Source organism: Gopherus evgoodei, chromosome 9 (assembly GCF_007399415.2).
Source record: "Gopherus evgoodei ecotype Sinaloan lineage chromosome 9, rGopEvg1_v1.p, whole genome shotgun sequence".
In the NCBI taxonomy this organism is placed as follows: Eukaryota; Metazoa; Chordata; order Testudines; family Testudinidae; genus Gopherus; species Gopherus evgoodei.
In genome coordinates this window covers 2,293,346-2,318,612 of record NC_044330.1, presented here as the reverse complement: position 1 = coordinate 2,318,612, position 25,267 = coordinate 2,293,346, and the positions used below count along the sequence as shown (strand labels likewise).

The 25,267-nt window shown below is 40.6% G+C and overlaps 1 protein-coding gene across 1 annotated transcript in view; it reads left to right on the top strand.

Moving 5' to 3' along the window:
* The window catches only part of OPA1 (OPA1 mitochondrial dynamin like GTPase), an 81,136-nt gene that overhangs the window by 36,746 nt on the left and 19,123 nt on the right, over window positions 1-25,267 (top strand). The window contains 8 exon segments of the mRNA XM_030574538.1: window positions 1,273-1,438; window positions 2,216-2,368; window positions 4,624-4,732; window positions 5,099-5,178; window positions 6,810-6,950; window positions 8,541-8,657; window positions 10,370-10,463; window positions 12,809-12,919. Of these exon segments, the coding sequence (XP_030430398.1) occupies window positions 1,273-1,438; window positions 2,216-2,368; window positions 4,624-4,732; window positions 5,099-5,178; window positions 6,810-6,950; window positions 8,541-8,657; window positions 10,370-10,463; window positions 12,809-12,919 (971 nt within the window).

Genomic DNA, 25,267 nt, shown 5'->3' with positions numbered 1-25,267 from the left:
TTCTGAAAAAAGAACAGGAGTACTTGTGGCACCTTAGAGACTAACAAATTTTCTTGAGCATAAGCTTTCATGGGCTATAGCCCACTTCATCAGATGCATAGACTGGAACATACAGTAAGAAGATATTTATACATACAGAGAACATGAAAAGGTGGAAGTAGCCGTACCAACTGTAAGAGGCCAATTAGTGTACACTAATTGAATCTATTTCCCCATATTAAGTATCCTCACACCTTCTATGTGTCATCTCGATTATCGCTTCAAAATTTTTTTTTCTCCTGCTGATGACAGCTCATCTCAATTGATTGGCCTCTTACAGTTGGTAGGGCAGCTTCCACCTTTTCATGTTCTCTGTATGTATAAATATCTTCTTGCTGTATGTTCCAGTCTATGCATCTGGTGAAGTGGGCTATAGCCTATGAAAGCTTATGCTCAAATACATTTGTTAGTCTCTAAGGTGCCACAAGTACTCCTGTTCTTTTTGCGGATACAGACTAACACGGCTGCTACTTTGAAACCTGACTCTTCTGAAAAATTCCTCAGTCATTGCTCCTGAGTTGGCATATCAGCTGGCCATGAGACTGCTGTGTCCTGAAAATTTTAATGACAACTCTGCCCTCGCTAGCCCATATAATGTTAAATCTTCCAAAACATTTTAATACAGTGTCGTCATAGTCGTGTTGGTCCTAAGATAGTAGAGAGAGAAGGTGGACAAGGAGCTGAATATGAGCTCTAAGTATTCTCAAAAGTTTGTCTGTCTTATCAACAGAACTTGGTCCAATAAAAGATATTACCTCACCCACCTTGTCTCTCTGAAATGTTTTAAAACCATGTTTTAAAAAAAATTATTTTGGGGGTTGAATCATCACTAATATAGTCTTTATTTTATTTAATTGTATATTAACTATCTGTGCTGCAACACAAATAGAAGAAATGATTGTTAGCTCCATAGCGACATGAGAAGCTAATTTGACACGTGAACTTTGACATATATTCATGATAAGATGGACTTGCAGGTTGGAATTCTCAGCTAGTTTCATCATTCATCAAGTCTGTGAATTATGGGTAAAAATTCCAGACACCATCTTTGTTCATTCAGCAGAATGAAAGTAGGGAGAAGTTCATGGTTTGAGGATTGGTGTTAAGAATAATAATACTTATTATTATAAGTACAAGAAGACAACTGTTTTGTCGGTCTGTTAAAGTACTGGCCATATGGATTAGAACTCTGTGGACTGGAAGTTATTGCATATGTTATGCCTTTCGATTTAGGGAGGAGATTCTTCAGAAAACATTATGGGAAAGAGTATCTACTCATGTGATTGAGAACATCTACCTGCCAGCAGCACAGACTACAAATTCAGGGACATTTAACACCACTGTGGACATCAAGCTGAAGCAGTGGACTGACAAACAACTGCCTAATAAAGCAGTAGAGGTTAGAACTCAATTAGCTGAATGCAATTTATTTTTATAAATAAAAATATCTCCTTGCTTTCATATTTACCCCTCTTTATTTTGCTGTTGGAAGCCTGTTAAAAGGAAGATTAGGAGTTGTAAGTAAATGGCAGTAGAGGAGCAGTTCTTCTGATTCCTGATGTCCGTGCTCCTGATCATTGCAGCCAGTCACTAGAGATTGGCGAGCTATTGTCATCCAGGTGTGTTCGCCACAAAAACCACTGGAAAAGTTATTTGACTGTCTCACTAAATATTTTCCAATAAAAATCCCTCTAAAGTGGCAAAAAGCTGGAGGCTAACTACATCTCTACCCAATATAACGCTGTCCTCGGGAGCCAAAAAATCTTACCACGTTATAGGTGAAACCGTGTTATATAGAACTAACTTTGATCCATCAGAGTGCACAGCCCCGCCCACCCCCGGAGCACTGCTTTACCGTGTTATATCCGAATTCATGTTACATCGGGTCGCGTTATATCAGGGTAGAGGTGTATATCCATATTTCCCCTCCTCCCAGCAGAAGAACTCACCTTTGTGTTCATCTGTTATTGCTGCTCAGTGAGCAAAATTTTGTGTTAATTCCTCTGATATGTGAGCCACAAAAGCAAATCACTGAATTCTAATATCTTCTGTTTCTTGGTGAGGGAGTGAGTATGGCTGTCTGCATACTTGTAAGATTATGTTAGTGACTAATACATATAGCTGTTCACAGTAATGGACTGCTTTAGAAGGTAACTTTCTCTTATTAATTTTCTAGGTGGCATGGGAAACTCTGCAGGAAGAATTTTCTCACTTCATGACAGAAAAGAAAGGAAAAGAGCATGATGATATCTTTGATAAACTGAAACAAGCTGTCAAAGAAGAAAGTATTAAACGACACAAGTGGAATGAGAGAGCAGAAGACAGCCTGGTATAGTGTAGTATTTGTTCACATGGCTGCCAAACCAGTTGCCTTTGAAATCATTTTGATTAAAGATGAATGTTCATTTTGCTTGCATTTTTTTGGTTAAATCCCTAACAGTGTTGGAAGAAGTCATAGGAAATGTATCTATCTCTGCTTTTGAATGTCATGATCTGTATCAGTGGTTCTCTTTTGGTTTATTATTTTATTTTATTCTTTATTATCTTTCGTGGACCAGCTTACCCTCCCAGTATTCAATAATCTCGCTATTTGGTTCTCAGAGGTTTTTTCTGTGCCCATGGACCTCAGCCAGAAAATCACATCCGCAAGTAAAATGAATTAATAATATAAAGCCTAGAAATGTGGTAAAATAATAGCATTTACCTGTCCCTATGGTAGGCTGGTTCCATGCTCCAGTGGGATTCACTGCTGACATTCTTGACATTGTATGCAGTGTTGTTGTAGCCATGCTGATCCCAGGATACTGAGAGACAAGGTGGGTCAGGTAATATCTTTTTTTGGACCAACTTCTGTTAGTGAGAGAGACAAGCTGATCGGTGCATTTCTTGTATATAGTTGTCTGATCAGCCTCAATAATGCAATCCTACAAACAACTATATAAGAAACCCACAGATCTCCACAGGTACCTTCATAGCTACAGTAACCGCCTCAAACACAGCAAGAAATTGGTTATCTACAGCCAGGCACTTGGATGCCACAGAAGATGCTCAGAGGAGAAAGTCTGCAATATAGACCTTAACTCACTCAAAACTACCTTCACCAAACAAGGATACTTCATCAGAGATGTAGAGGGGGAGAGGGATAGCTCAGTGGTTTGAGCATTGGCCTGCTAAACCCAGGGTTGTGAGTTCAGTCCTTGAGGGGGCCATTTGGGGGATTGATCCTGCTTTGAGCAGTGGGTTGGACTAGATGATCTCCTGAGGTCCCTTCCAACCCTAATGATCTATGATTCTATGATCACATCATGGAACGGGCCCATCAAATACCCTGAGAGAATCTGCTTCAATACAGAAATAAAACCACCTCTGACCTCACACCTCTAGTTGTCCGCTACTACCCCTCACTGGAACCCTTACAGGGTATCATCAAACAACTACAACCCATACTCAATGGAGATTCCATCCTGAAAGAAATCTTTCTTGAACCCCCTCTTCTGGCCTTCAAACAACCCCACCACAAACTCTCCAAGCTCATCATCAGAAACAAGCTCCTCACGGACCAGGACACACCAATTAAGTGGCACCAAACCCTGCCAGAACAACAGATACAAAACCTGCAGTCATTTCTCCACTGCTACGGTGCTCGACAGCCCCCTCAACGCACCTTTCGAGATCCATGGATCCTGTACATGCATGTCACAGCATGTGGGGTACCTCATCCAGTGCACTCAGTGTCCCAATAACAACTCTGGGCAAAACCAGACAATCACTGCACTCTCGAATGAGCTCGCACAGAAAAACGATAAAATATAAAAATGCCATATCACTGTTGGTGAAAGCTTTTCACAAAGCCATCGCTCTGTCAGTCCTCATCCTCAAAGGAAAGCTGCACGTTTTCAAAAGACAAGCCTGGAAGCTTAAATTAATTACTCTGTTAGATGCCAAAAATCATGAACTGAATTGCAACAATTTATAACCCACTAACACTCCCGCTCACCCAATTCCTTTCCACACCCCCCCGGCCACCAATGATTGGATGGGTGTTAACAGTCCACTTCATCTTAAGTGGTCTCTTGAAACATGCCTTAACTACTTATGCCAAACAATCTGTTCCACTTTGTATTTAGTTGTGACGCTCCGAGTATGTTTCCCAGATGTGAAGAAGAGCTCTGTGTAGCTTGAAAGCTTGTCTCTCACCAACAGAAGTTGGTCCTCACCCACCTTACCTTTCTACTACGTGATAGTCCACATATTCGCCTCCTGTCAGCAAGACACAGCAACATAAGGGGCTGAACTTCAAGGCAAAACATTGTTAGGTGATGTGCAGAAAGTTTCCCTTACTGGAGTAACACACAGGGTAAGTGCTGTGTCCACAGAGATGTTCTAAATAGCATATACTGCCAAAACTGAGCTGTCTTCAGAAATCACTTTTGAGTGGGGCATATTTTGATGATAAGAAACAGTGTTCTGAGTTTAACTTTTTGTTTGCTATTTTCTGTCCTGGAGGTAGGTTCTAAATAATTAATTTATTTGGCACTGAAAAGATGGGCTGTAAAACCTAAGATTTGTTTTTTGCATTGCCAGCGAGTGATACAGCACAATGCTTTAGAAGATCGGTCAATATCTGATAAACAGCAGTGGGATGCAGCTATTCACTTCATGGAGGATACTCTCCAGAGTCGCCTCAAGGACAGTAAGTGCTCCCACTTATATTCTATGATAGGAAAAAGTTTTCTATGCAGTGATGTATGTGTATGTAATCTCAGTTACATTCTGTGTATAGTACATTTCAGACTCCTCACTAATGATACAGTCCTAGCACAGTTAGTTAAAAAATTGATGAAAGATATGACTAAATCCCCGAGACTGCTTTGAAAATTTCAATCATTTAAAAAGCGACTGTGAAAACTTTTTAATTATTGAATTGCTTTGAGGGTTCCATAAAAGAGGAGTTAGAAGTCTACTTTTTGATCATACTTAAGGTTTTGGTTCAACAGACGTCTTTCCTAGTAGCATCTGTTTTACTGAGTGATATCTAATATCTTGTTTCCTTTTCTAGCTGAATCTGTTATTGAAGACATGGTGGGCCCAGACTGGAAAAAAAGATGGCTGTACTGGGTAGGCCGCACTAAAGAACAGGTAAAAGCAAAGAGAAATGTTGGCTGTCTTGCAGCTGCATATTCTTGTGGTGAGCATGGTGATTATTAATGACTAAATTTTAAAGTTATGGATCTGTGCACTCTAGTGCTTTTGCACATGTCAGACAGTTAATTGTGTATACAGTTTGCAATTTCCCAGTGATCATATCTAAGCTTTGTAAATGTTAGCCCAAAGGACATGATTTCTTTTGGATATCTGGCATGTGCATAATATAAGCGATTATAAACTTGTTTCCTTTCTACTTCATTGGAATTATGTCTTTTACTGTTCAGTCGTTAAACTGAATGTTTGTAGGAAAGTTCTTCTCTTGGTAGATAAACCAATATGTAAGCAGGATGTTAATTAATTTAGTCTTTCGCACCGCTTAATGTAGTATCACCATGACTAAATGATGTCGTTTCAGTAATAAACTACAGTATTATAGGTGACATTTTACTGATTGCTATCGTTAATGTTGCCTGAGCATTTCTATTCTAACCCACTCTTCCAAGTTATGTGCAAGTGAGAAACTTTCTCTCAGTTAATTTAATGTGTCTGTTGGGTCTCTGCCCAAAAGGGAGTTATTTTTAGAATATCTGTGTACAGTCAAACCTCAAAGTTACGAACACCAGAGTTCTGACCGGTGAACCCCACACCTCATTTAGAACCGGAAGTACTCAAACAAGCAGCAGCAGAAACCAAAAAAAAGCAAATACAGTACAGTACTGTATTAAATGTAAACTACCAACAAAGTAAAGGGAAAGCAGCATTTTTCCTCTGTGTAGTAAAGTTTCAAAGCTGTATTAAATCAATGTTCAATTGTAAACTTTTGAAAGAACAACCACAATGTTTTGTTCAGAGTTACGAGCATTTCAGAGTTGTGAATAGCCTCCGTTCCCTGAGGTGTTTGTAACTCAAAGGTTCTACTGTAGTAAGACCTAGGAGGGAGGACCATGCTATAACATAGTACAGGTAGGAGACTGAATCACAAATAATATTTAACAGCATCAAGATAAAGATTGAATTTTGAAGATTTCCCAAAAGGGGTGACAGATTTAATTGATGCATTTTCTTTCCTTTGCTTACTTTCTCTGGCATTCAAGATCCAGGATGATTCAAAGATAGCTGGTTCTGTGAAAAAAGTTAAGGCTGAATAAAGAGAGACATAGTACTTTGTCTAAGAAGGAGATACCAGGCTATGAAGTTACAATGCAGCTAAGAGCTGATTTAAGATTAGATATCCAAAGGTGAACAGAGAAAAAGTTGAGGGACTTGTTGAGTTGGGTGGCAGCCATGTAGAACTGATGGTCAAGAGATTGTCAGCTAGGTGGAGTTTTAAATGCAGACCTTAATTAAAATCATTATTGTCAAGCAGTCTACACTTCAGCCTTTTTGTCCATATTGAGTATGTGATATATTTATTATTACTACCTACACTACTACTGCATAAAGGCTTTTGTAGTCTGGACTAATGACATAGACATGGTACGCTATGCAAGTTGAGTGACATCAAGCTGGGATTCTTATACCTTTGTGGCTCTTCACACGATTGGTGGTGCTGGGAAACTACCAACTATAAATAATGTGGGAATGTCTGTGTTTGAATTTGAACCTCTTTTTTTTTTTTTGAGAATATTCGCAATGAAACAAAAAATGAACTTGAGAAGATGATCAAATGCAACGAAGACCATGCAGCTTACCTTGCAAATGACGAGGTGACAACTGTCCGAAAGAATCTTGAAGCAAAAGGGGTAGCAGTGGACCCATGTTTGGTAAGATGTAACTTTGTAGCAGAACGTATGGAAGCGTTTGTATGCTCTTTCTAGCTATCATAAAAATAACTATCTAAACTGAACTTGTAATCCAGATGTTTCAAAATAAATTATTAAATGAATGCTTGCATGCAATGCACACATTTTTGTAGGGCCTTATTTGTTGGCTGTCAGACAACTATAGTACAGCACTTTTGGATTTGACAGTGGAATCAGAATCTGCTAAGCAGATACGATGCCTGTGATAGAGGCCCATATTGTGGCATGTCTACCCCTAAAGTAATATTATCCATACAGTGTGTAGTGGAAGCAAACCTTCCACAGTGGACAGAGGAATGATTAAACCTATTCTGTGTTATTTACAAAGACTTTGTGAATTGTAGTTAGTTGTATGTGCAGTTGAGTTTGGCTGATTCATCTCATGGATATAAACAGATGAACTTCAGTCAAAGAGATTGAAGTTAACTCTATCAAAAGGGAACGTCTTTCGTCAGGGGACTGTGTCACTGGGGTGAAAATCTTTTGGAAAATGGCTTACAGTTCTAACCATGTAAGGTCCTTAAAGTAACCAGGCCCTTCATTTCATTAAACATGCAGTTTAAAAAACTAATTATATAAGAAAATTCAAATATTGTCAATATTAGGTACATGGAGATTTTCTTTAGTTCTGTGTTGTTTTTGTAGTAACTTTGGCCCCAATCTTACAAAGACTTATGCACATACTTAACTTTACTACCATGAATACTCAAGCTAAGTACATAATAATAATAATACTTAGCTTTTATACAGCATTTCTCATCAGAGGATCTCAAAGCACTTTACAAAAGGAGGTAGTAATATTATCCACCGTTTAAAGATAGGAGAAACTAAGGCAGAGAAGTGAAGTGACATGACTTGCCCAGGGCCACTCAGCCAGCCAGTGGCAGTCAGGAACAGAATCCATTTCTTCTGAGTCCCAGAAGAGAACAGCGCTTCATCTACTAGAGCAAACTGCTCTGATAAAAAAACTGGAGTACACACGTAAGGGTTTGCAGGATTGAGATCTAAATAAACCTAATGAAGAAAAGTTCTAAATATATGTGGTTTCTTCATAAATCTAAGACCCACTAATGTACTTCTCTGTGCCCTTTTCTGGCTAAACAGCAAATTAACTAATGTATGGCATTCAAAGTGCTTAATCTGTTGTGCTCAAATGACAGTGTTTGCAGACTGTGACCTGTAACTTACATTTAACTCAGAATAACAGTGTGCCATTTAAAAATGCATACAATGTCTGTACACAATTTAAACTTCTGAGAGGATGCTGCAAACATTGAAGACTAGAAATGTAAACATGCTATTTGACAGAATCCTTTTTAATGTTTGCCTTGGATCAGTTAAGATGTTTGATTTATATGCTGTATAGCTTTCTTTAATTGACCAACTGATAACCGCATAACATTTAAACGTATACAGGGAAAGGGATTGTGCAAATCAATTCTGTACTTTTTTCATGTGCTTATGGTGAAATGTGATTATTAAAATACATAAAATATTAACTGGAGAATGCTTATGCAGTTTATCCATGAGTTTTAACTACTTTCTTCTTAGATTAAAGACACGTGGCACCAAGTTTATAGAAGACATTTCTTGAGGACAGCTTTGAGCCACTGTAATCTGTGTCGAAGAGGCTTTTATTACTACCAAAGGCATTTTGTAGACTCTGAGGTAAATTGAAGAACATATGGATACTGCCGTTTGGGGAATGTGAACAGCCTCAATGTCTACAGAGATCTAGCCAAAAAGAAAGCAGCCATTTCTGTATTAATCTGTTTCTTTATATGCTTTAAAATATTCAGTATGGTATTTATAATCCCAGCTGACTATGTCTGCTTTCAATGGACAAAATTCCATTAGGTGGTAATTACACAAAATGTCCACTAGATGTCAGTCATCAACTAGTCATCTCTGTTCCTGACTCTGTAGCTCTTCAGTGTGTTATGACAATTTAATGTTACAACAGCCCTCAGGACTATTGGCGTCTTGCTGGTATCCACGTATTTGCCCCTACTTCTCCCATTAATGTCTGCTTTCCTTATTGACTTTTAGATTTCAAATCTGTAGTGGAGGAAAAGCCTTAATATTAAGGAGAATGGCTTTTCTGTGAAGAGGGTGGAGCAGTAGAGCTAGAAACAAAAATAAGGGTTAATGTTTGACACAATAAAATGTGGGCCATAAGCAAGTAATTTTCATTTTTAATAATCAGCCACAAAGCTACCAATCAGGCCTCCTCTGTTGAACCTTTTAGTGTATCTGTGGAGCCTCCAGTATTTGTAAATGGAAAGGTTAGAGAGAAATGGCAGTTTTGTTCTGATGCAAACAATGTTTTGGAAATCTGTTTTTGATCCTGATAATGGACGTCATCCCTTGAGATATGGAAATGGCTCAATGCGCATCACAGATTTATACTTAAAATTATGGGATGATAAAGATGAAGAAAATGTCCAAGATGTTTAGAGAGCCACCTTTTGTAACTTCATGTATGATTTGTATTTTAAACTGTTGGAAGTTTGATGATTGCAGTGCTGCCTGCAATAGTACAAAGGGAAGAGCTTGCTCTTTAATCAGTGTGTTGAAATAAAGAAGAAAATGCCAAAAAAGCTAAAAATAAAGAAATCTCCCTATGATTAAGGGAAAGAATCAACATACATAGTCTAAAATCCTCCTCATCCCTACCACAGAAGCCTCTCTACAGGACTGCTGTAGTTAGGGCTCTGTGGCACAGGATGGGATCTCAGAGAGGAGGTGGGAGCTGCCATCCTGTGGCACCAGGCATGCAGTGAGGAATACAGGCAGCAACCCAGCTGGAGTTCAAATATCAACTCCTCCTCTGTGTTATACCCTCTTTGGTAACCCCGCTACGAAGCTGGAGCTTCCTGTGGGCCTGGGGTATCTCCTGTAAAAACTTCTGAAAGCCCCTAACTACCACATGTTTTTCATAAGCTTTTGTCAGGCAGCAGGACAAAGTTTGGAGTATGCCTGTCTCCTTCCAGCCAGTATAATACAGCCTTGAAAGCGCCATGTGCCCAGACCCAGTTTGTATGTAGTGCCTGCAGGTCACTTTCCTGTGCTGTCCCTTCATGATCCTTTCCACTGGAGAAAGATGAACAACTGGATGCAGGGGGAGTGGGAGACATATTTAACAAGACTCAGAGTGGCCTTTGGCATAGGAATTTTGGGTATGTTTCTTCATCATGCACAGCAAATCTTTTCTATATGTTTTTGCGTAAGTTAATGTGTACATGCTATAGTCACTGTGTTCAAGAGTGTATGTCAGAGCAAGCTCAGTTTTCTATTTAAGGGACTACACGGTTCGTTGAACCCTCCCCCGTGGGGAAGGAAGGAAAGGAAGCGCTAACACCTTCCTCTGCCTGTTTCAGCTTGAATGCAATGATGTGGTTCTGTTCTGGCGCATACAGCGAATGCTGGCGATTACAGCAAACACACTGAGGCAGCAGCTTACTAACACTGAAGGTGAGGCTTATCGCGACTGCTGTTAGCACGGTGTTGCAAAGGTTAATAAACTTCTAGTGCTGTCCCATTTGGATGTCACTTTCTAGTTCATTAGAATAGAAGGCTGGTTTTGGTTTCATGTTTTCGTGGGCGACGAGGTGTCAACTATTATTAAACTGGGTTTGGTGTAGGTAGTATGTTAAATATTTTAAACCCATTAACAACTATTTTCAGGTGCTAACTTGTTATACAATGCTGAAAAGGTTGAACTTTGTTCTGAGCAAGCAAGGAGGATGCGGGAAGAAATGAGCACAAGTGTATATGGTATAAAAAAATGCTCCGTAAGGAATATAAGGAGAACCATGACAATACCTGAGTCTGGCCTGAGGAGATTGTCACAGCACTAAATTAGTTGATTCCAGAGCTGGAGTTCTCCTTCCACTGATTCCTCTTGGAAAGGGCATCCTAAGACTACTCGTTTAATGTGTTTATTATTTCTGATGTTGGTGATGTATATATGAGATTGTTAAAGCTGCGCTGTCATCATCCTGTTGGTATCATCCAGCTGTTGACGTCTCGTACTTCCTACACCGGAAGTTCTCTCAGCTTCCCAAGCATCTGGTCTAGATGAGAACTAATCGGCTAAGACTGTGCCCATGTAAAACAAGAGAGCCTGAGGAAATGGTGCAGGGAACATCGGACCCTTACACTTCAGGAGCTTTTCTCAAACAGTTTGCAATCTAGTGGTTCTTTTGGCTCTAGGCTCCTGTTAGATGCCCAGATAACAGTGGCACCCGAGAGTACTTTTGTCCACCTTCACTGGTTGAAAGAGATTGAGGCTTTTTCTTCTGGGCATTTCACACACTGAGCACAATATCCTTGTGCTCCACAGGATTCTAACAGCCTTCCTTGGGGGAATCCAAGCTATAGTCCCTTATGGTTAGGTCCTGTGTATTTTAGAAACAACCTCTCTTTATGCACCAAGCCAGCACTGGAGATCAGCTGAGCCATTGGAAATGACAGGCATTAGATTTGTCTATCCAGGGATAAAGTCTGCTATGTGGAGGGTAGGTTGATTTTTTTTCAGGGCAAATGGCAGGGTTTATCTGTTTGCTCAGGCTTTCCCTGAGAGGCTGTTTGAGGGGAGCCTGTGACTCATGGCTGGAATTTCATTAGTAGTAGTTGTCATGGTATTTATTGATTAATGCACAAATGCGAGTTTCTAGAGAATACCAGGATTTGTAAAAGTGTCTAGATATCACGTTTCATACACTAGAAATTAAGTGCAATTAATATTTTAATACCAAATATGTAGGTTTTATGAAACTTCTGGCAAGATCAGCTTGGGAAGCTGAATGCATTATTTAAATTGTCACGTGTGAACTCAGCCTGCCCATACCTCCCCACAAACTTTACAAGTCCAGAAAACCAGGAATTTTTCTTTTCTTTTTTGGAGGGGATGAAAAAAGTAGTGTTTGCAAAGAAGAAAGCACATTCCTTTGATTTTTAAACGGTTATGTGCCAAGACTACGTCTACCCCTGCCTTTCCTACCAGCTTGGAGCCCCAGCACCCCGTCCTGCTGAGCCAGACACTCCCATCTGCTCCAACAAAGACCCAGGGTCTGAATTACTTGTCCCAAAACATGCAAATCTATGTCTAATCAAACTGAATACAGATAATCCCACCCTCAAAGCTGCTTCAGTAAGTTTTTTCCTCAGACTGGACACCTTCCAGACCCGGGCACAATTCTTTCCCCTGGCACAGCTCTTGTTCCAGCTCAGGTGATAGCTGGGGGATTCTTCATGATGGCTCCTTAACTCCCTTTGTTCAGTTCCACTCTTTTATATATCTTTTGCATAAAGCGGGAATCCTTTGTCCCTCTCTGGGTTCCCACCTCCCCCCCTTCTCAATGGAAAGACACCAGCTTAAAGATGGATTCCAGTTCAGGTGACATAATCACATGTCACCACAAGACTTCATTGCCCACTTGCCAGCACACGCGTATACGGGAAGACTTACAGGTAAAATGCACCATCTGCAGACAATTGTCCTGGTTAATGGGAGTCATCAAGATTTCAAACCACCATTAATGACACACACTTTGCATAATTACAATAGGCCCCCCGAGTTATATTTCATATTTCTAGTTCCAGATACAAGAGTGGAACATTTATACAAAGAGGATGATCACACTCAGTAGACAATAAGCTTTGTAATGATCCCTTACAAGAGACATTTTGCATGAAGCGTATTCCAGTTACATTATGTTCACTCATTAGCATATTTTTATAAAACCATATAAACTGCAACGTCACACATTTCCCTATCAAAGAATTCACAAGTCTTTTAACATGTATTTTCACAGTCAGACGTTTGGAGAAGAATGTAAAGGAAGTGCTGGAAGACTTTGCTGAGGACAGTGACAAGAAGGTTAAGTTACTAACGGGCAAAAGGGTCCAGCTGGCGGAGGATCTGAGTGAGTAGCTGTTTTACTAGTATTTCACATACGACTTGAAAGGAAACAGATAATGCGGCCAAGCCCTTGATCACATGAAATTGTGATACCTATTTGCTGACAATACGAAATGTTAGTACAGATCCTTACCTGTAGGCCAGAAGATCTGGGTCTTATCCAAAATGCTGACAACATCATGCAGTGCTGAAGAACTGGTGTGTTGCTTAAGGTGGCATCCTTCTGGTGAAACTGTAAACTTAGATCCCCTGTACATGTGTCATGGGGCTGTCAGGATGGAAGTTTTAAGATCTGGCTTTTTCTTATTGGGGGAACAAAAGCTGCCTCTACTTTTCGGCTACTTTTCAGATAAGAATAGATTCTTGCAACCCTTTCTGAAGCACTCTACAGTCTATTATTGCAGCAGGCCTTTCGAGTATGATGCAGGGATGATCCTGGTGTCAGGGAAGTGCCTTTTGCTGGCCTCATGAAAATCTGCTCAGAATTGGCCTTGTTACAAACTGATGAAAATTGCCATTGCCCATCTGTTTTTCACACAGTGCAGCTTGTTTTTTTTGGCAGCATACCAAAATCCTTCAAAATTTCATGAGCACTGCACTCGCTGTGCCCCGTACCTCGCTCCAGCAGCCTGCAAGCAGAGCAGAACCTCCAGAAGGGAGGAAAATGTACTGTGCAAAAAAGTCTGATCACATAATTGAAGACTGTGTCATAGTGCATATGCACAAAGGGGCCAAATTCAGGTCACAGGAAACGTTAATTCTGGCATTTCCTAACTTCACGTGCTGGACTTCGCAACTACATAACTTTCTTTTAACATAGCTTTTGTGTAAGTAGTGTAGGATATCGAGTGTGGCCTAGCGTGCTGGTCAGTATTCCCTCACTTAGTCAAGCAGTTCTAATCTTGTAGATAGCTGAGCATATAATTACTGCCGTAGTTTCCTAGTTTATATACATTGTTTTTCTTTAGCAAAAGGTTATGATAGCTGACAATGCTATATAAAAACAAATTCTTTATGCTCATTGTAAACTGTAGGCTACTAGAAGGACCAGCTGTTGACACCACCAATCCATATGATTACATTGAGAACCTAGTGTTGTCTTTAAATTAAAAGTGTAGATAATTTGGGGAGGGGAGATTCTGTACAAGGTGTTGCTGTAGTATTTTAGGATTACAGAGAATGAGAACTTTTATTGGATGTTGAAGTGGCCTAGTCGATATCTTTTTAGTTTCTTTCTTTTTCTTAGCATCTGTGTGAAATAGCAGTGATCTGGAGATGCATTCTGGTTGTTGGCACCTGTCTATCAACACAAAGTATCAGTATTGCTTCAGTCCTGTCAGTCCTGCTGTAATGTTACTCTTACTTGCCCAGGTTTCTCCTCTTTGCCTTCAAGCTGTGTAAAGAAAAACTAGAAGTATGAGTGTTTAATGGAGAAATTATTTCCTTTATTAGTGAGGGGTCCTATTCATTTTCTGTTGGTAAATGTTGTCCTTTTAATTCTCATTTTGCTGCTTTAATACCTATACATTATTTTTCTTGTTTGCAAAAGCTTCGGCTCATCGCATGATTCTTTGCTAGCACTGGTTTATCCTTCAATATTCACTGCTGTAAAGCTGATATTATTTTTTAGAAAATAAGCAGTATTTTTTGTAAAACTATAATGCTTAGATAGTTTGGTAAATTAATGCTGCAAACAAAAAGAAAACTGAAGCCTTGAAGAGGTGACCCTGGCAAAGACTCTTGTGTATCTCGAGGAATGAAAGGAAGATGACTGTTAATGTTAAAAAGATTACTGGGGGAAGCAGACCCTGCTGTTAGAAATCAATAGACACAAACTTATGTGCTTTGGTCATGTGAGGCATGGAGATGGAAATAACCTCAAGAAAGTGACCAAGGAAGTTATAGTGGCAGGTCATCATAGTAGGGAACAGCCAGTGAGGAGATTGATGGATGGTGTGAGATCACTGGAGACCAGCTGCTGAGTGCTCAAAGCTAGCCAGAAGGCTTCTGAAAATTCTGCTCTGATGTCACCAATATCACTGCTCTACAGCCAAAATGCTCCTGAAATAAGTGTAGTCCAACTTTACTAATTCTGGGTCACAGAACGAAAATGATGCTTAAAATTGTTGATTGGCTGTAGTTTTCAAGATATGCTATTGGGTCAGTATATACGACCTTGATTTGGGAATGGCAGAGGATAAGTGAGTTATAAAGGGAAGGGATCTCAATTTAAACCATAAATGACTATAATACGTCTTTGACTGGATCTATGACTAAATCTATGACTGGGTTTGGACAGTACTTGCTTTTTAGGCAAAACAATGAATGATGCAATCTGAAGCTGGTGTTGCATCACACATGATATGAATTGCATCATGTTGTTCCTAGAAGTCATGGATGATGCAATCATGACGAAGCTTACATCACTCTGCTGAACAAATTGCCCTATATCAGCTCTAGAAATCATACAGTGTCGTGCTCTCTTATTTGTCAGTATTTGATTTTGCAAAGGGACACATTTCTGTTTAGCCAAAGTGAGCAGAGATGCCTCGTACTTGTGTGAAGAGTGCAAATAACTTCTGCTATGTTTGTGGTGAAGCGACTTTTGCATCACAAAAGCGCAATATAACCACTATGGATAAGAAAGCCTATCACCTTTATTTTGGCTGCAAAATTGGAGATCAGGACAAGAGGTGGGCCTCACACATATGCTGCAACACTTGTGCAACAAATCTTCACCAGTGGTTGAACAGGAAAAGGAAGTCTATGCCTTTTGCAGTGCCAATGATTTGGAGAGAGCCAACAGATCATACCAGCAATTGTTACTTCTGCATGGTGCCTCCAGTTGGGAAAGGTGTGTCAAAGAAGAAAAAGTGGACTGTGCATTATCCAAACATTCCATCGGCTATACGCCCAGTACCCCACGGAGAAGGACGGCCGGTTCCTGATGCACCAGAATCATTCTCACTTGAATCAGACGAGGAAGAGGAAGAGGATGAAACTTCTGGTCCTGAACCATCAATGTCACAGGACCCACATTTTCTCCCATCCTCCTCCTCTGAACCTATCTCATAACCCAGGGTGAACTGAGTGACCTTGTCAGGGATTTGGAACTACCCAAGAGTAAGGCAGAGCTGTTGGGCTCCAGACTACAGCAGTGGAATCTCCTGGCAGGCTATCAGGGCAAATGGAGTCCATCAATGCTTGCAGACTATTGCTGGACAGTGACAAGAGATGCTCCATTTAATGAATACAAGAGACAAGCCAAGAAGCGCCGAGTAGACACTGAATAGGACTAAACTATGTACATAATAGTTTTCTGCCTTTTGTTTCATAATAAATTTTATTTATAGAACCCTTTTACTGATTTTTAAAGTGTTACATAAACAGGACAGGTGAAATATGATCATGTAAAGCAACCGTAAACACATGAAAAGACCTAGGTTTACAATTTATGATTAAAACTCTATCTACACAATAGACATAGACATAAAATGTAAAAACTTAAATATCTTAGAAACAGTAGCCAATCAGTTGTTTTAATTGTCATATTTGAATTCAGCACATCAAAATACATAATAAATATCACATTTTATCTCTGAAGCAGACGACTTCTCAAAAGTTGTAGACCAGTGTATTCAGAGATGAATCGGTGGATTTTTGCTGATTTACATAATGCTTAGAAGTGGAAGCAAGATATTATGAAAGCTAAAAGCTTGGTACATACGATAGCTATGGAAGTTTAGTAGTGTAAAATACCTCAGACCATTCTGGTTTCCAGTTCCATTCACTGGACAGAGCCTTAATAGACTGATGTTTCTTGCCACAAGATATCTGAAACAGAAAGCAAGACTTGCAGTGAGAGAGAGATGAATTGTGGCCATAGCAATCTTCTGTATAGGGCCCTCCCAAATTCATGGTCCATTTTGGTCAATTTCACAGCCAGAGCGTTTTAAAATTAGTCCAATTCACAATTTCAGATGTTTACATCTGAAATTTCACGGTGTCGTAACCATGGTTCAGAGCTAGGCTCTGAAGGCAGCAACCACTGAGCTTCCTGCAGCTAGAGGAGGTTCCTGGAGATGGAGGTGGGTCTAATCCCTCTGGAGCTGCTGGGAGTGTCTCAGCTGGAGGCTCCTAGCTGCTAGTCCTGGCCAGTGTGGATTAACGCAGGGGTCCTGGCCAATTTGGGGGGCCCCTGGAAAAATGGGGGGCCTGAGCCATTGCTGGAGCTGTGGGGGGCAGAAGCCCTGGTTGGTGCCGTGGGGGGGAGGCGGCGGTGCGGAAACCCCGAGCCCAGCTCCGGGTCTGCTGCAGCACAGAAATGGGCTGTACCACCCTCACTTGTGTGCTGCCTCTGGAGGTGGTTCTGATCTCCCCACCGAGAACAGGATAAGGGGAACTCCTGTCCCTCCCCACCCCCCAGGTGGGGCACTCCCAGCAGCATGCGGAGATCGGATTTCATTGGGCAGGGCTTATTTCACAGTCCATGACACGTTTTTCACGGTCTTGAAATCAGGGCTTTGGAGCGGAGCCCAAAGCTGGAGTGCGGAGCAGCTCCGGAGCAGAGGACGGAGCTGCAGGTTTTTGCCTGGAGCTGGAGCAGAGCCGGAGCTCCAAAGCCCTGCTTGAAATTGGTAGGGCCTTACTTATATATTATTAATTCAGTTCATGAATAGCAGTGGGTATCCAGTAGTTTATATTCAATAAAATAAAATGTAGCAACAAAAAATTCCCAAGTGTGTTTCTTGCAGGTCTCAGACACTAACCACAAGTGTTGTTTTTTTTTTTTAATTAACTAACCCTCATCCAGTGCACAGTTACAGTGAAAGATGATGTATTCTGACATGTTCTGTTTTATTGTACCTTTGGGAAGATTTTAAAACCATCAGTGCTTGGCTCTGCAGTCAATTCAGAAATATTCTCCTCACTCTCATGCATGCTTTTATTGCTAAGTGGTACTAATTTTATGAGCAGATGATTGAGAGAAGATTTCTTGGCTTTCTCCTTAGTGTACAGAGAATGCTTTTCTTTGTTACAATTTTTATACACCTGAGAGATCCTTTCTGATAACACCCGGCATTGAAGTCTCGGTGGAACCTATAAGTAATCTCCTCCTTAAGCATGAAGTGGCAGTTAGAACTCCACTACTTCAGGAAAGGAAATCCTCACTCTCGCAATCCACACTCATTAAATGGATTTTAATTCACCAATTGAGATTTAGCTTCGTAGTTTTAAGGTCTACTTGTAAACGAAGTCTAGATTATTTAAATACCCTTGACTTGTCAGGGCTTGTCTCCTGATAACAAAAGTCAAGCAGTGTTGCTATGCTATGTCACATTTTTAACACCAAAGCATTGAAAGTGTTTTATTGTTTCGTTTGGTTTTGCCCTGAGATGCCAGTTGATGGCATGTTACGTATTCTAGCTTGGGTGACACAGCCTCATAATGGGACTACATATAAATCACAACATTTCTCATCTGATGCATGTTTTTATTGCATGTAATCTAAATCCTGGAATGGAACTTTTAATTCTCCATGTGTTTTTTTAATATCACTTAGGCCCTGAATCTAACACTTTCACCGTATGTTACTTTCCACATTTTATTTATAGACATTCCAAAGCCTGTTCATAAAATGATTCCTTACACAGCTTAGCACTAACTGTATAAAATATAGATGGTTCTGAAGGTTGTACTGAAGATCTTTTTTGGTTGGGGGAAGTATGCTTGTGTGTGCACGCATGTGTACATTCATTTCAGAGAAATGCCAAATAGCCGTATTATTTAGCATGTAAATAGTGTTAAATTAGTAACGTGAAGTCCTAGGACCAGAAACACCGGGAAGAAGGGGACAAAGAGAGAGAAAAGTAATTGACTGGGGGAAATGTGCTTTAATATAATGTCTTTAAAAAATGCCTTGTATATAGATGGACGCAGAAGTTTGACTTGTGTTACCTTGAACAAAACACTAACATTTTGCCACCGGAAAGCTACAGTTTTAGACATGCTCATTATTTTGTGTAATATTTGCAAACAGGAGGAAGCTGCATGAGTGGTCTAGGTCTGTCTTGTTCCCGGTCTAATTGGGCATTTGCAATGCTTCTGGATTACAGATTCAGCAGTTGGTGGGACCTGTTGTCAACTCACTTGTCCCCTAGCTCCTTAACAACATGATTGCGATTCGTAGCATAGATAGGACCTTACCTGTGTTCTGTAGCCTGACTAAAAACACATCCAAATCTTTAGCCTATCTGTAGGATGCTGTTGAAGTCCCGTCTGTTAACAAAAATGCAACTGTCTTGTAATTGAGTCCTCTGACTTGTTTGTATTTGTAGTTCAGATGGAGCCCAAGTGGCACAGTAGTAAGTTTCACTTAAGAAACATGGATTCCATAGCGACCCTTAGATTCACACGTGACCGCTCCTTAAATCTGTACTTTATGTGCAGGATCTACTAGCATTGGTATGGAGGGGTAGGAATTAAAGCAGTAACGTTTAAAAACGTTATATAAAGTAAATTTTGCACTCATAAAAGAGCACCTTGTCAGTGTCTTCCTCCCTCCTGTTGTCACCTTCATTTTTAAGTCTCTGCTTTGGGCACGAAAGGAGTCCTGTAGCATCTATTGATAGCAAAGTAAAATCCATACTAATGCCTAAGGCCACAGCTGCACTGAGAACTTTTGTGTTTATTGTTAAAGTTCTAGCCTGATTTCTGTTTAAATGAAGAAGAGCTGACATACTGTTATCTGTACGGTTACAGCATGGAAAAGGGCTAGTCTGTGAATCTTCTTGAATAGAATATATACTGTATATGCTCAATCATAAGCCAGTTCGTTTATAAGCTGACCCCCGCACCCCAGTTAAGTAAAAATGGAAAATTTTTAGAACTCGTTCATAAGCCGACCCTATAATTCAGGGGTCAGCAAACTTTGGCTCCCGGGCCATCAGGATAAGCCACGGGGGGGCCAAGATGGTTTGTTTACCTTGACCATCTGCAGGCACGGAGGTAAACCTAAGTAAACAAAGTGTTCTGGCATGCCAGCTGCTTACCCTGATGGGCCAGGACAGCAACTGGTGGGGAAATGTTTTTGGGGGGAGAAGCTGAGCGTCAGGGGAGTAACCCCTGTGACCACCCCCCACATGACACCACCCCTAGCCCAGGACCCCCACATTCTCCCCATCCCTTCCCACCTTATCTGGGGAGGGCTGGGGGAGGATGTCTTTGACCTGGCTGGAGCTGCTCCAGCAGGCCAGACCAGGCAGCGTGGCTGCAGCCTGCTCTGGTGCCCGGGCATGGTGGCCACAGCCTGCTCTGGGAGGCAGGGCCGAGCGACACAGGTACAGCCTGCCAGCCCCAGAGCTGCAGCTGCTTCGGAGGCGGAGAGCAGCGTGGCCAGAAGCAGAGAGACTTTGGCCCTGCCTCTTCCCTTCTGGCTCTGCTGGCTGTGCTGCATCTCCTTGCTCCTCTGTTGGGGGGAGGGGCCGTGTCCCACCTCTCCCTCTCTCTACCCATTCATAAGCTGACCCCTTTCTCTGGTGCTTAAAAATTCAGCTTATGAACGAGTATATGCGGTGATCTTTTATTATGTTTTACACATACATAGTGATTTCTCCTCCATTTCTACTTTATTTTACTTTCATTAAACTAGTTAATGCTGTACACTTCAGTATATTGTTTCCCTGTTGACCTTATTGAACTTTACATTAAAGTGAGCAAATAACTACTCAAAATGTTAAAACTTGTAGGCCTGCTAGTGTATTTGTGTCCTTAGGGAGTTGTTTGTGGTTAGTTGGTTACTGGGTCCTATTGCCATCAAAAGCTTTTTGATGACACCAGTAAAAGTGGTAAGTAATTGCTAAAGGGTCTGACCTTGGTGCAGGCTTTCAGACCTTTTCTGCTGGTTTAATGAGAAGAACCTGTATCTCTGCAGTGGTGTTGTCCAGAATCAGACCACAGATTTGTATCCTACATGGTAAAGAAAAGAATGCAGGTGAATGACTTTGATCTTGCACTGTAATGCAGAATTCCCTTGATTTTGTATTTTGTTTCCTCAAACAAAATAAATGACAATTACTTTAGCAGACAGAATCTGGAAGTGTATAGAAGATCAGTGCTCTGAGGGTGACTTTCATCTTCCAACCAAACGCTTCCTGACATAGACGTTCTTTGTCATTGAGCTTCCCAGTGAAGTGGGTCCCAGAAATAGAATTTTAGAATTTCAGTCAAAATAATTCAAAATATAAAGGGCCGAAGTAAATTTCCTAAATAACATGAACTTCATGCTGCAGCTAAGTTGCTGTGCAGCTTTCTACCACAAGATGGCAACGTCCAGCCTTTGTGGCAGCACTCAGAAGGCTCAGCAAGCAGGAGTGTCGGGTCTCTGTTTACTGTTTGATGCCTATGCATTGTCCAGGCATCAGGCCTGTTTTCTCGGAAGTTAGGTTTGTTTCCTTTGGGAGGATACAGCACTTGTCTGGGCTTGCCTCTTATTTTCTACTCTTTCTGACTCAGCAGTTTGCACTGCTTAGAAATGACCGTGAAGCTTTAGCTACCTGGCCAAATTCTTAACCACAGCTGGATTACAAGGTTTGGCTTTACAAAGCAATTTCAATAAGTAACTATTACTATAAATTATTATTATATTGTAAGTCGAAAGGAAAAAGATCTTGCAAATCATTTGGAAAATAACCACACAGAGCAGTGCATGAGGGTCTCTTTCACTTCTGAAGCTCCGTAAGCGACTATAGACATATATTGTAGTAGCACCCACAACATGCTAAGTGCTTTCAATGCAAAGAGGAAGATCCGGAGTGAAATTCTGGCCCCATTGAAGTCAGTGCAAAGATTTCACCCCGGTCTCTGCTCCAAGAAACTTAATATGGATTTCAGGGTGTCCTTTCTTTTAAAGAGCTTAACTATGAATGCTGCTTAAAAAAACAAACAAACCACTTTTCTTCAAAATCCAGTTTCTGCACAGTATATGTGAATATAAGAATTACATAATATGCGAAGCGTCTCCCTGCAGTTCTGTGTGTGCTATTCATCCAACATTCTGCTCCCTCATAATTCAGGTATTTTAACAAAAACCCTAAAACAGAAATAAACCCCCATGCAGATCCTCTTTGTGGAGTGGGAGTAGTGGCAGGGAGCACAGAAGGGGGGTGTGGGATCAGCAGAATACTGAGGGAAACCTGACTCTTAAATAACTAAATATGACTGTGGAAGGGTCAGCCCCCAAGTCAGTTTGTCAGCACATAAGGCATTGACACCTGTGCAGGTGTCACAGACTAGTCAGCACTTCTTTCTGCACAAATGCCTATTGAAATGGAGGAAGGCAGTTGAATGTGCAGAAAAAGAAATTCCTACCTTAGGGCGATTTTCTTAAATTCTGTCATAGTTCTAAAATGTAATCTTGATGCACAGAATTAGCTGTAATTATTTTCTTCTAAAGGTCAAAGTGTATCAAGACTAACTAAACTAGTGTTCCAAAAAACTCTTCTGCTTTTTATATCTAAGGCTAACACTGGGATTTGTTGCCTGTTGAAGTCACTGTATTACATTTTTACTGTGTTGTGAATTCATTAGAATTGGATTTAAGCCTCTGTTGCATTTTATTTTGGAAGTGTCCTTTTAGTGTGCCTGATTTATGTTGGTTGAATATTGGATGTCCTTTGCATGCCATCTTAGTTCAGCTGCAAATCTATGTACAGTTTCTCACCAGATTAGACTGCTAATTAAAATAGAGAGATTGTTGTGGACCCAGTATTTGGAGTTTATGGGTCATGTATGGCCATTTGTTAGATTCCACTCAAATAAGGGTGTTCCTGGGGTCTGTGGAATGTCCTCTTATAGCAAAGTGTGGTTAAAGACACACTTATTTTTATTGTCATACATTTAAGTGGAGCTGGGTGCCAGAGTCCATTAGCACTAATTTGGGGGCTGCTGTAGCATAGTCCGGCATGGTGACATTATTTTCCTCATTGCTACGAGCTGCAGAATGAAAATGCTGCATGAAACTAATTTTAGAGCGTGGAGCTGACTATCCCATATTTGTGTTTCACTCCACTGAGATGACTACAAAGTTTCTAGTGACCTCTTCCTGATCACATCTCATGATCTGTTGATATGTCCTTAAAATCCTGTCCTCCCTTGGCTTTCCTGACTCCATTTGCTCCAGATTCTTTTGCTTCTAAATTGGATCTTCCCCCTTTTAACATAAGGACTGAGAAAACTCTAGCAGCTCTACTGGTCACAACCATGGGGGAGGAGTAGTCTCTCAGGGTGGAAGGGTCCAGATGAGTAGGGCAAAACCAACACCTTAAAGCCCACCTGGAAACCAATAGATAACCAATGCAGATTACAGAGAGTCGGCCACTATTATTTGTATTTTATATTGGTGATTAAAATATTTATTGCCAGCAATATATTTGGATTCTGCAAGACTGAGATAAAGGGTCTAATTCTGTAAGCACTTACTGTGGGGTCCCAAAGTCCCCAGAAGGGATTCTAAAAGATGGACATGAGGAAGACGTGGACTTGGAAATCCAGAGGAAGGAAGAACATACAGGGATCTTTAGAACTAATTAATATCATGGAAGAAGTGAGCTTTAGAAGAGATTTGAATGAAAACAGGATGGTAACTTTGCAACCAGCTGCGTTATGCACAGGTTTCCTAATGGCCCTAAAGTATCTTCCTAAGGAGCATCTTGCTGTAGTCTAATCTTGAAGTGACGAAAGCAAGGATGATAGTAGTGAGATCTGCATCTGAAAATGTTGTAACCTTCTGAACAGGTGCAGATCAAACAGCAGTCCTGGCTATCCCTGCTACCTGATCATCTAAAGCAGCTGAGGAACTAAAAAGACCTGCAAATTTAAGTCAGATTATGCCCTCAGTTATGGTGGCTGTTATCTTCCACTCGTTCCCCCTCAATCTTTTCTGGATTTATTCCTTATTTGTGCACCCTCATCTATGCCTCAGTCTCAGCCAGAAACTGAATGCTCACCTACACCATCTGTATCTGATAAGGTGGAAATGTTAGAGGCAACATGACACGCTTCGTCACAACCCTTCCCATATACATGCTGAATTGTGGGGAGGATGTGTGTGTGCGCACGAGAGAGAGAGAGCATATGTATAGTTTGTACATGCACACTGACTATGATTGTTATCTTTAGGATTAAAGTATATTCAGCTATTTTTGTTTAGTGTTCCTACTCTGTTCTGTTCAGTTATAGAGCAGATAGCCATTATTTTTACCTAGTCACCTTTGCCTTATTCTTAATTCAGTGTAGCCCAGTGCATGAGCCCATCTAAAGCAAATGTACTTCTTGGTAGCGAAGGCAACTTGAATTTAACAGTTCTTCGTTTTGGACGGCTGTGTGAAACTGACAAATTAAAGCAATTGCTAGAGGAATGTGTAGGATTGTTTGTTCAAAGTGCAGATAAGGTAGCTCCTGCTTTGTGTCATGGCAGAAAGGGCTTTAAAGAGCCGCATCTTCTCAAAGAGGGAAGTAATCCTCAAGGGAGAGCATACATCAATTGTAAACCTCCTCTGATGGAGCGATGGTTTTCTTAACTTGAGAATCCCAGATGGCAAAGATCCGAGCGCTGTGGTTTCTTAATGTTATTGATGAAGAGCCAGGCACTAATATCCAGGTTCAAAAACGGATCCTCATAAAGTTTAGCACATTCTTCGCAGACCAAGACTATCATTTAAAGTCAACATAGAAAGAGAATGATAAATTGGTGTAGGACTGAAGGCATGTTTGCTGCCTATTAATCTTGTCTGAGTCCAATGATCTATCCTTTGATGCATGTTGTTCTGGTGTTATATTTACTAAATTTAATCTCTTCCTGAAAGTTACTGCATGTTTCAAGTATGGAAACAGAATGTTGGGTGCTAGTTTAAAAAAAACTGATCAGTTATATGTACAGATACCACCTGCATGAAGATCCCATTAATGATGTATAAGTAGTAGTGTTTGTAGAAATGCAAAATTATTGCAGGTAGATGAATCAAAGAAGGATGAGTCAACCACTATCAAGCTGTGACATATATTAATCAGACCCCAAAGGACCTAAGACAGTAGGGTCACCAGCTTATTTAGTATTGTGATGGTGATTTTTCACCTAGCTTCCAAGATGGAAGGCAATATAAAATAAGAGAGCAGTATAGTAATTAATATGACAATACAAACAAAAAAGAAGACAAAGAATAAAGTAACATCTTGTCTTTCAGAGCAGGAGCACTTAAGCAATTAATCTGTATTCCTGACAAGCAGAGATGAATCATGGTATCAGTCCTATCTCTAAACATTTCTCTTGTTATAATTTCAGACAGACATTTTC